This window comes from Pagrus pagrus (genome assembly GCF_965226575.1).
Source record: "Pagrus pagrus genome assembly, chromosome: 11".
Lineage (NCBI taxonomy): Eukaryota > Metazoa > Chordata > Actinopteri > Spariformes > Sparidae > Pagrus > Pagrus pagrus.
Window position 1 is genome coordinate 5,043,654 of NC_140195.1, and position 12,340 is coordinate 5,055,993.

General features: G+C 45.1%; 1 protein-coding gene across 12 annotated transcripts in view; it reads right to left on the reverse strand.

The window, feature by feature from the left end:
- The window catches only part of hspg2 (heparan sulfate proteoglycan 2), a 98,609-nt gene that overhangs the window by 54,029 nt on the left and 32,240 nt on the right, over nucleotides 1-12,340 (reverse strand). For 6 of the 12 annotated variants that reach the window (XM_084366341.1, XM_084366345.1, XM_084366343.1 and 3 more), the window contains exons 4-7: nucleotides 1,215-1,324; nucleotides 983-1,041; nucleotides 211-383; nucleotides 50-88 (exon numbers count right to left, since the gene is read on the reverse strand). In XM_084366341.1, coding sequence (XP_084222467.1) covers nucleotides 50-88; nucleotides 211-383; nucleotides 983-1,041; nucleotides 1,215-1,324 — 381 coding nt within the window. The remainder of the gene's footprint in view (nucleotides 1-49; nucleotides 89-210; nucleotides 384-982; nucleotides 1,042-1,214; nucleotides 1,325-12,340) is intronic. The other 6 variants (XM_084366346.1, XM_084366344.1, XM_084366336.1 and 3 more) reach the window with 1 other exon arrangement.

The window sequence follows — 12,340 nt, forward strand, 5'->3', positions numbered from 1 at the left end:
CACTACAGTCAGCTCAGTCGCCATGCAGCACACATGGCACAGTACAAACCTGGCGCTGCTATAGGCTCCACTTGAGGCTGAGGGTGAACTAGAAACCAAAGGGAAATGTTAAGGACGCCGCCGCCTGCTCTCGCGAACCTCTTCTTGATCAAAAGAGTCGGTCACATCACGGCTGTGATAAGCGGCGTTCCCCTTTTGTTGACATCTTACCTTCACCGAGCCGTCTGAACTGGAAGCCCTCGACTGATGTGACGTAGGAAGCGATGGCTCCCTCCTTCACCACGTTGTACAGCACGCTGCGGATCTGCTCGTCGTTGGTGTTGTAGTCAGAACCCACGTCCAACTCCACGAATACGTCCACGCCATCCTCTCTGATCATCTTCCTGCAAAAAAGCAAGAAAAAATTAACAATTTTGCAAGACCAAGCTGTACGTTCCTGAGTGAATGCAAACATGTACGTCGGTGTTAACGTTCTAAGCTAGGCTAGCTCTTGAGTGTTGGTGAGGATAACTGACCGTGAGCAACCGATAGATATAATCCGATTGGTACCCTGGCTTAAAAACTAGCATATGGAGGTATTTTGGCTTTTATGAAGTTGAGGCGACGAAGAACCTGGACAAGTTGTGTTCAACTAAGCGTATTACAGATCATTGCAAAAAGGAATCCTGTGTAGTAAGAAATCCTCAGTCGCAGGTAGTCTCAACACACCATCAGAGTCTGTAGTATGCACTTCAGAAGGTTAAACGGGAAATTTATTTTGAGGTAAGGTTCCTCTTTGGACGTTCCTTGGAGAAATTAGTCACCGCTGACGAATTTCTGACTGCAGGCCGACACTGTTGGCCTTGCGCAGCGTGGAAAAAGGAAAAGAAATATCACCTGGCCAGAGTGAGACAACCAGGCAGCAGCAGCAGCAGCAGCACACAGCTGCAGGGTATCTACTTTGAGTGTCACAGGGCTTGATTTAAAGGATTTGGGTTCTTACTTAATGAGGACCACGCTGACTGTCTGGACACCTGGAATCCTGTTGTAGTCCGACTCCAGCTGTGGAGGGAAAAACCAGACTAGGTTAGGTTCAAATAAACAAGCCTGGGCTTTTTTTCTCAGATGTAAGGTCACACATAGTTGAATATTAAACTCATAAATAACACGCCTGAACCTTAAAAGGCAGTCTTAGAGTACTGTACATGATTTTATCTTCTGAGAACAAGACATACCGTGTCCACAACTGCTTCGGAGATCTCATTAAAGGCGGGTGAGAAGATGTCCTCGAGCTCGGGGCCGTAGACCAGGGAGTCGGTGAAGTTGACGAGAGCTCTGTAATAAACTATAAACACAGAGAGGCGAGGGGGAATCTGTCAGATAAACCACACAATAACAGACAGAGACCACAGGCTCAGCATTAATATCCATCTGCTGCCGGGTTTAGATATCATAAGCCAGATTCAAGCTGGTAAGTTTATGAAAGAGACAATGTGATACGGGATACTGTTTAGGAATGATTTCCCTCAGGAGAGTCTTCGGTTAAATGTTACAGAAAGTAAAAACTGGAAAGCATGACTGTGGCTTAAATCAGAGCCACATACAAATTATGGCGTCTATTTCCATATCTCAATTGTGGTCGGGTGTGTGCTGAAGCCGACCGCTGCCACACATAGACTCTAACGAGACACACGCTCTCGCCCCAACACACACAAATATAACCATGAAATTACAATATCAAGGCTCGTCTTCCTCTCTGTATGCGTCACGGACATGTAGACACAAATCCGACATACTTACAAACAGCGGGCGGACGGACGCTGATAAAGCCCCCTTTGATGTAAAGACAGAAGTGAGTTCACTCTCTGAAACTCAATCAACGCAAACATTCAAATACACAGGCTGGATATCAGCCGTGGCAGCAGGGCCGCGGGTTTTTGCATCAGACTGATTGAGCGCCGATGATATCAGAGAGTTGGAAGGCGAGTGGGAGTTTGAGACGGCGTCACTACTGTGCCAGCGGGCGCAGGGGAAGATGAAGAAAATCCTCTGTGATTGACCCTGTGGAAGGGGGGCTGCAAACTTCCCTCCACATGCACAAAGTCAAACACATCAGGTAGCAGAGCGGCGGAGGGGGCTGAGGTTTATCAATGGTCTACAGAGAGACGTCAGACGTTAACTGGTCTGACTGGTCATTAAACATGTAGGTCAACTGGTGGAATGTAAGGCTGGGTTTTCCCCTACCGTTGCTTTGGGCACCAACCATCGTGATGACTTTCCTCAGATCTAATGGTTGTAGTTAGGGCCCAGTGGATGTCTTTAACATGTTTTATCATTGAGATCTGTGTGTAGTTTATTAATCAGCTCTAGCTCTTCCAATATTTTGAACACAGATATAATAACGGTCCACAAATATTACGAAATTGCATTTTTTTAATCGTAAAAAGACAAAAAAAAAAATCTTGGGCGAGGAGCACAAATCCCCCGCCAAATATGCGCACGTGCCACATCTTCCACAAACCAAGGGAAAACACTGTGTAGCACACTCTGTGGTCAGGCATGAATCATACAGTAGCTGCAATTAGTTCCCTTTGTTGTAACTTGCTCGGAGTGCCAGGTGAAATGGGGTTAGTCCATCAGCACAATCCTGGTATTTCCAACTGAGTCACAAACCTCAGAAGCAGCTGGTTGATTTTTACATCTATTGTATGGCTGCAACTGACAATTATTTTCATTGATTAATCTGCCAATAATTTATCAATTAAATTATAAGTTATTAGGGCTATATATTGTCAGAAAATTGTGAAAAATCAGTGTCTACAACGCCCGAGATGACGTCCTTAAATCTCTTGTTTTGTCCTCAACCCAAAGATCATCACTTTACTGTCACAGAGGAGTAAAGAAAACAGAAAATACTCACATTTAAGAAGCTGGAATCAGATAGGTTTTTACTTCTTTTCCTTAAAATATTACTCAGACTATCTAAATAGTTGGTCATTAATTTATTTTTTTGACAACTGATACATTAATTCATTGGGATGATAATGTCAGATTTGGGGCAAATAGAGCTGCAATGACTGGTCAATTGACAGAAAGATGATTTCTGGCCTTCTGCGTGTAGAAATTTCCTGCTTTCTTCTGTTTTATTCAAATGACTGAACGATTAAGTTGGAGAGTGTTTGCTAGAGTGATTAATGTTGAAGACAATCGGTAGCTACAACCCCAACGGTCACTGGAAAACTTCTTGGCATCGTCATCGTTATATTTGTTATGTCTTGTGGATTGTTGCTGTGAAACAAGAGCTCTTAGCTATTGTGTCAACTGCTCAAGTGTCCTTGATGAAGGCAGCGAACCCAAAAAGCTGCTACACTGTGCTCGACCTTGTCCCCTAATCTCTCCGAGGGAACGCAGGGAGGCAAAGTTACATTTCTTTTCCTAATTCTCATCTTCCTCTCTTCTTGCAGCACTCATATGGCCCCTGCATACACACACCCCACCCATCTGCCACATTTGTGGGTTAGGACAGGACACGAATCATGATGTCATGATGATTTATTTATATGCAACCAGTGAGACAAACTCCTCCTCTTGTATATCAAGGCCATTCTCAATTGCACATCTCCAAAAGTTTGGCATTTCATAGGATTAACTGTTTCCTAAGTTGTGTTGACTTTTGAGCTTTATGGTTCTTATATCCAAATCTTCCACAGAACAATGCCAAGAAGATTAACTCAGCTAATCAATTTTCCCACTCCAGTTATAGATTTCTGAAACACTGTCCAGCTCTTAATATAACTACCTGTATAAAACATCTCGATTAGCTATATGAATAACTTATTACAAACAAAAAATGTCAGCTCTATTATTATAATTCCAATGTCACAGGCTTAGCTTGTGAAACTTAAAATAGCCCAGGCCCGCAGGGTGCCCCGTTCTCACACTCCTGCCAACGCTTTGTTAGGACGGGCCTGCCAGCCTCCGATTTCAGACTGGCAGTGTGAGTTTAGGGAGGAAGTCAATATTTGCACTGTTTCTTGCAGTCAGATGCAACTCGCCATGCCAAAAGCAAAGAGTCATGTTCTAAGTCGGCATCTGCTGAGCCTCTAGTCGCAAACATACATGCCCAAATATGTGCAAAAAGAGAAATGTGCACACGTACAGTGTGCCGAGAAAGAGCCAACACTCTTCATGTGTATGGTTTCCTCCCTTTCCCTTCTGCTTTGATAATTACATATCAGCAGACATGTGGACACTGACAGCGGATATTAATCATGCTTACCAGGAGCTACTTAATTAAAAGTGTTAGATTTTCTGTCTCACACTCAGGTTGTGTGTGTGTTAGAGGCCTGTGGGGAGCCTTACTGCTTTTTTTCTCCACTGCCTGAGCTTTGGCTGGTAAACATCTGTCCTCTCTAAACACTGCTAAATTCTCTTTCCTTACACACAGCGTTGGCACTTCAAGACATCCCATTCGCGGTGAGGAAAGGCCTCATTTATGAAAAAGTAAACTGAGCGCTGCCTATGAAAACACGCAGCGAGGGGGTTGAACATGTAACGACAAAACTGCAGGGTTTAGCGCAGCCTGGCAGGGTGCCTGCGTGCTCGCTTTGCAGATTGTTACTGTCAGACTTATAGGAATGATCGTTCGGCCTGAATGTGGAACTCAGAAGACATCAAAGTTAGTCATCAAAGCGCCTCATTTGACCCGCATATAATCTAATCACTTGAGTGGGTACTCGCCACCGGGTCAACAGCAGCTCGTAGCCCCAACTCTCTCTGAGCTCGCCGCTTTGACGTTACGGCCTGGCGAGTGTGGGACCGCCGCCGCTCAAGATCCTTTGATTAGAGTGCCGGGTTGTGCCCTGCTGCTAACGAGCGGCTCCTTTACTCCCAAGACCCATTCTCCTGTGCATCGCTCACTGTTTCCAGCAGCGGGGGGTGGGTGGGGGGGAATCCCCTCATCAAGCACGGCTACCATCAAGAGTGATGAAACTGTCAAGAGTGCAGACATGACGGGTGGGATGAAAAAAAAAAAAAATTCCACACTCTTAATTCACAAACTTATTTCGCTATTAAAGCTGTTCAGTGGAACTGTGGCGGCTTTGTGCGCCGGGCCCCCTCTGAACACATAGAGGCCTATGCAGAAGACAAAGACTTGATTGAGCAGTGAGCCCAGCCTGGCCTTTAAAGCCAAGCCGCATTGGGTTTGACCTTCAACCCCCAAGGCAGCGCCCACGGCATCGACCCAGCACCGAGCAGGGAGCGAGGGACAGCCAGAACGTATATGAACAAGGCCCAAACCACATACATCAAAAATCTTTAATAATACACGACTTTGGCTTTTCCCTCGTTCCTTCTCTCACCTCCATCTCTTTCTATCTCACTCTCACTGTAATATATTCATATGCCAGCTGCCCGTTTCTCAGCTTAACTCGTGTAGACAGGACCCCTGCTACTTAACCCTTTTCCTGGTGGCCTGCCAAACAACTCTGTCTCCAAGTCGACTCATTGCCCTCTGGGGAACTCTTCAGAATAACTTCTGGCTTCACTACTAAGCTTGACCTGTTGTGCTCTCCCACGGTTTGCTATGTAAGCATCAAAACCCACCATTGTGTATAAAGAAGGCACTTTTTTTTTTTTACACTCATGTAGTAGTGCTTCTGCGAAACAGATGGTTCGTATCATTGGGATGAGCCATCTGCATGAGGTTGAAATTACCAAAACCACTTTTCAAATTAAATCGCGGAACACATTTCTGAAAGTGTTGGCTGTCGACGACGAACGCCGTGTGTGTTTCCAACATATCTTTTACGGAGATGTTTTCAGCTGGATGTGAAAGTGTCGTCACTCGGGTGCGATGAATTACAGTATTACTCGATGGAACAACCCAATCATTTTCCACTGGCACCAGGAAACACTGAGGAGACGCCTGCAAGACACTTGGAAAAACAGACTCGCTTGGTCTTAAACACTGCATGCCCGAGCCGAGTCTTCCTTGGAATGTGATCTGAGCGTGTGTTTGGAAACGAGAGTGCATAACTGAGCGGAGCAGGTGACAGGAGAGTGAGCCAAAGACAAGAGTGGAGAGAAACCGCAGCATATAAAAAGAAGAAAGAAGTGCTCGAGGACTTACTGGGGTCTGGTTCAACCGGGCTCTGTAAGTTCCTCATATGTGACGAGTTCAGCCATTGTGCTGTGGCAAGCAATGAGGGGTGAGGAGCTGGGAGCAAGCGACAGGGTGGGGAAGAGACGTGGCGCAGAGGTCGACGGGGCACAAACAGGAGCCAGAGGCCAAGGATCACACAAGAAAAAGCGACACAAGGACCGGGGAGAAGGATCGAGTTAGCCAGGCAGGTGCAGAGAGGTTAAAGTTTCAGGAGAGTTAGAAAGGAAATGGTTGGAAGCGAGGAGAGAAAAATAGAAAGTGACATTTAGAAAAAGAGAATAAGAGTTGTCACAGAAACAGGAAATCAGGAAAAAGTCAGCTTGTCAGAATTTAAATATACAACAAACAGAACACATCTTTTCAAATGTGCTGAAAGACAAACGTGAGAGCAAACACAAGGAAACAGCCAAGATGTCAGGAAGACATGAAAGGAAAGCTAGGATTGTCAACATCACTTTTGTTTTAGCATCACTAAACTGTCCCCCTAATCATTACCATCCACATGCTGCGGATGGTCGTGCTCAATGAGACGCTGGATCCTGTGGTTTTTTGTCTGCTAATGAGTCCAAGCAGTGTCTGTCTGGAAACACAACAAAGTCTGCTCGCATGACAGCGTCAAGGAGAAAAGGTCACAGGGCATCTCGTTAGAATTGACTCCTCTTCTTCGCCTCAACGGGACAAAGAGGATATCCTACAAACCAAACAAAACGCCCGCTGCCCCTCACATGTCTCCACATCCACCCTGGGGCTTTCGAAGCGACACAGGGAGGAGCTGCTTCCTGTTTTCCCTCCGAAATGGAAAGAACTGAGCACCATTATAACCACTTATTCTACCAAAAAGTTGAGCCCTCTGCACTGGCACGGGCTACAATGACCATGTTCTGTTTTGTGGTGACTCATTCATTCTTCCGCTGCGTTTGGATGCAGTCACGCCGGGGGGCATGATCCGAAATGTCAACTGAGGAGGCCTCTCGGTCACTCTGAAACACTAGCAGGTTTTGACACGGCCTCACAAAGTATCTATTCACTGTCTTTCAGTAGAAAAGACCATGATCTCTTTTAGATAAATACATATTTGGATTTTTTGTGTTTCTTCTTTACTAGCACTTTGCTGACAAGACAGTTTCATACTCAGATCCAGATTCTGTAAGAGTTCACTCCACAAACCTCTACAGACAGCAGCAAACAACAGGTCCTTCAGACCCAGAGTGTGGAGGATCCAGCTGTTTTACAGCTGCACACACAAAAAACATTTGGCTTCTGATACGTCAAAACTGTGGTTGTGGTGGTCTTTCAGAGGACACGGTACATTGTTTTTGCTGATTTGTGCATGACTCTCCTGCATTTTCACATATTTCAGTGCTACATCCCCCCCTTTCATGCAATAGCATGCCTGAAATTTTCTTAAATTCCTGATATGTAACTAAATTTCATTCGTAACGCACCGCTCCGAGTGCAGACTGGCAGGGTGGGAGCTAATGTTATCTTACAACGAACTGCTAGTGACCAGGTAAAGAAGCAGTGTTGTTTTTTGATTGGACGACTTGATTGAGCATCCATTCTATCTCCATTAGATAAAAGGCCAACTGCATTGTGATAATACCAGGATTGCCATCAACGAGAACTTATGGCATACGAGGGTCTTGAAAGGCTGTCCCGTCTCACAGGGAAACATTTCAACCACTACCCTTTGTAACTCTGCTCCGAGGGGCCAGAGGGCACTCGAAAACGAGGGGCAATACTGCAAAATGATCAAACAATTCAAAGTCTACAGAGTCCGGACGGGAAACGGTTGACAGAAAACTTGCCCTACCCAAACCATCTGAGGACTCCCCCAAGAATACTGACCCAGTCTAATTAAAGCTAATGAAACATCCGCTACTTCAAAGGCTGCTGATCTGTTAGTGATCCTTGTCAGAGTCGGAACGGGAGTGAGAGCCACAGAGGGGGGTAAACGCTTCATTATTAGTCTCCGCTCTTTTATGTGCAGATGAGGCCGTGATCACCGACTGAAACAAAGGAACAGACAGGAACTTTACAGTTATGGACCTCTTAAGCACATGTGCTGAATGTATTATCCGACAGAAGGAAAACAGTTAAGATCCCAGGGGAGGTATTACTTGATAAGGATAGTCTCTAGTGTTCAACAAGGAAGCCGCTGATCAAGTCAAACAACTGAATACTCTGGCAGTAATCACAATCTAAATCTGTATCTGTTTTGTAACACAACATCCCATTTTTATTTCTTACGATTAAAGCTTCTCTTCTGTCGCGGCATCAAAATAAACAGCTGTATTAGTTGCAGTGCCCCCGATACTGCCGTGAGGAAAAAGAGGTCGTCCAAACAGCCTTTCAACGAAACCCTCAACATCTCTTTCCTAAAGAGGAGCGGCATAAGCCAGTTCTCCAAGGCAACACGTTTGTTTTTGGTACAACAGAGTGTAGCATCATGGGGCTCTGAGCAGCAGTGAGGCTTCGAGTCAGCGACGAGGACTTATCAGCAGTAGTCTTCCAGAACAACGCCCGTCCCTGAGTGCTTTGTACACGGTCGCATTGACAGCTAACTGTTTGAAAATGGGGCTTTTTAACAGCACAGGCCTTGTGTTTTGTCTGCCTTGTCCACAAAAGTGTGGGAGTGAGCCGTCCGATTATAACGTGAGGAAAGTTTTCTCCTGTCCTCCAGGGTCAGTGTGTGTGTGTGTGTGTGTGTGTGACCACCTTGAGGGCCCCCAGCAGTGCAACAACAAAGACCTCCCCAAAATAACTGCAGCTGCCAGCACCCGTCCCCCTGCGTAACTACCCAAGAGTGTGTGACACACAGGGACACAGACACACACGGAGGCAGTGCAATCGAAACGGCCCATGACAAACTGCAGAAACACTGAGTGGGTGGCCTGACCTGGCCGCAGCCTGCCCATGCCCAGGCCAAACTGACGGACAGGCTACATTACCCTGATCTATTGTCCACTTAGGCTGCAACATCTGTTCTCCTCTAGAGACAAGAAGAATATGAACCTGGATTGTGTTTTTCCAGCAGTCACCCACTGGCAATTGATGCAATTGAGCCAGCTGAGGCAAGAATGTAGCGACCTGTCTGTGAGTCATCCTGGTGGATCAAGGACAGCCTGACCCTCAGGTTGAAGACACAAAACTTATCTCTCTGCTCGTCCCTCTGCGAATCGACTGAGAAACTCCAAACTACACGTTTAATCTCAGATCAACATGTCACAGAGCACCGAGTGAATTGAAGTTTATTTGACAAGAGACGCAGTTCAGTTCTATTCTCGGCTACATTGAGTCCAGTTTGGGTTCTGACCACATCAGCAGTGTTTGGAGTTTAAATGATTTCTGCTCATTAAAAAGTTGCAGTTCTTTTTTTTTTAAAATCTTTCTATAGGTCGCTCTGGTGGTCACTATTTCTGACTGCTGCATACCTGGAAAACTATGGAGCTGCAAAGGGGTTTTGTCCTACTGCCTAAACTGATCCATCCTGCTGATTTCTTCTGTTGTGATATGTCTAAAAAAATAACGCAGGGTGTCCTTGGGGTCTTAATCGGCGACCCAAAGCGTCAGTACTTGATGACCTAGGAATAAGACTCTATCATCAACTAGTTGAAAGTAGATATGGGACACTATGAAGAAGTGATTATCGTAAAAAATTTTTTGAATGGGTTAGGGTGAACCCCAACCCTTAAAGCAACTAAAATGGCATGAAAACATACTTGAATCACTTACTACATTTTGTAAAAGGACGAGTAAATGGTCACTTCCCCGTCATCCATAGTGTTCCCACACATCTGACTGAACTCTTTTTTTGTTGGGGACACCATGGGCAAGCCTGAGCCTTTAGCCGTGGTGACAGGCTTAGGATTTTGGGATTACTTGTACAAAGCAGGCTGCCCCTTGTGGCTGTCAAAATAGGTCAGGAAATCAATCAACTCTTGTGAAGATATTCGTGATTGTCCTGATTCAGATTTATCCAATAACAGAAATTTGGATAATTATCAAATAACTGAAACCCGTTTTCTTTTAGCTAAACCCTCGCTGGTCTTCCACTGGGAACCACCAGTGTAGAAATATGAATTCTCAAGCTTTCGTCCAAAATTAGCACTGGGAAATTTTTAAGCCCCAGCGGACCCTCAACAACGACCATCCCTATTATTTTTAAGTGGACATAGTAACCTTTGTTTCCTTGGTTTCTAAACAAAGTGGCTAATATCCTTGGTGTAGTGGGGCCGTCTGTAACGGAGCCTGTGGAACAAGAAAAAAGCTCTCACAAATGAGATAAACTGGATTTTGTCTCCCAGAAATCTCTTTGGGGATCTGAGTGTGTAGGTCAAGACAAAAGGTTAGGAGGACATGGGACGCAACTTCTGTATCTCCAGAGAAGAGATTGCAGACTCTGATTAGGGGAGATAGAAGGACAACAATGGACAAAAGAGGTTCAAAATAGCCTCATCTCAACAGCAGATTAGGCACCAGATGTTTTTTCGCAGCCTCAGCGTGCAGGGCTGAGACATCAGGAAATGTGAAATTCCTTCACCATCGGCAAACTGTAACACAACAGGATACAAGCCATAATGGGGGCAACCGTGCCACCTACGTCTCCCACTTTAAAGTAATGGAGAGGGAAGGAAGGACAGAGGCTCGGGTGAACTGTCTGGACAGCCGACAGGACAGAGACACTCAGAAAAGTATTCGGCATTCAGCACAGGAAACCAGATTTCCTTCCTACCGCTGTCCTGCTCAGATCTATGTGTGGAAATAGACTACCTTCTCCAATCACAGACCGCGGTCACACAGAGCAGAATGCAAATGTCCAGCCACCTCTGAGATAAAGACATTATATTAAAGAAAGTTCTGCATAATCTCAGCCTCCTATTTAATTGTCACATTAAAGCAGCGCTGACCTTTATGTGGTTAGAAAAGCCGGGAAGTTTATGGAAACAGAAGCAATAAACCAAAGTAATGAGGAATGTTTGTAGGCTCGTGTCGCACCACAAAATGTGAGAACATTTACAGAAAATATTCTTCCCACCCTGCTGCTGCAAACAAAGCACAAACTGGCTTTGTTTTCTAAGGACTTTTTGGACATTTGCATCTGCAAAATAGACTCTGACTGAGCACCACAGTGATCTACAGGAAAAAAACTCCTTGAAACAACCTCATCTTTGCCCACAGGAGGCAGAAATAAAACACCCAACTACCAAAATGATCTGTTAAGTTGTGTTTACAAGAAAAAAATACACTTTCTTACAACTGTGCCTCTTTGTCGATAATATCTTAATAACATATTTCAGTTAAAGTCGACTCCACCTTCAGTTAAGCCTCATTAATCCGTCACAATCACATGCTGTCAGCGCCACACACATCAGCATCAACTGTGTTAAAAGCTCCTCTGGCTACTTTGACTTCCCAAAATTCGGCGAGGCCTCGCAGCAGAGCTATTTCTGTGAGCGGGGCACATGATGCTATGTGCCGCAGCTCTGATGTCAGCTCGCAATGCTGCTACCAAAACAATTATTCTGCCATGATGTAATCGGCTGCACTGACCTGAGTGCCAGCGTCTGGCACCAAGGACAAAATAAGGAGCAGCAGCTATGAGCAGACAGTTTGTCTTTAATGAGAAGGGAAATGATGTGACCTGTCAGGATGTAAGAGTCCCCCTCCGGTCAGATATGAGTCTCTACAGTTGAATGTTTAGGTTTGATGTATGTGCAGAGTCTGACACCAGAGGGCTGTTTTTTACATTCATTGCTGAAAGTGTAAATCTTCTCTGTGCTCAATGAAAAACTGATTTTAAGAGGCGGGGCTATGAGCGTGATTTGTGACATCACAATAGTGATGTGAAAACTTGAAGCCTCTAGGGCACACACACTGAGAACGGACTTTACAGTGAAGTAGGAGACATCTTGTGTCCAGCAGTTAAACGTGTAAAAAGAAAAATGTTTGCAAATTCATATATTCTGGGATTTTTAATGAGAGAGAGGGAAAAGGTGCCGTATTAATCAGACGCACGCCTCATACATATGTGGAGGGGATCTTTAACAATAAATTGCTATGGTAAGGATAGGTATAACAGCCCGGACTGAAAATCTGCTGATGATCACAGATACATTGAAATTGCCGTACATGTTGTCCAATATAACTTTATTTAGAGATTACAATGCAGTAACAAACATCCCAGCAAAGCCG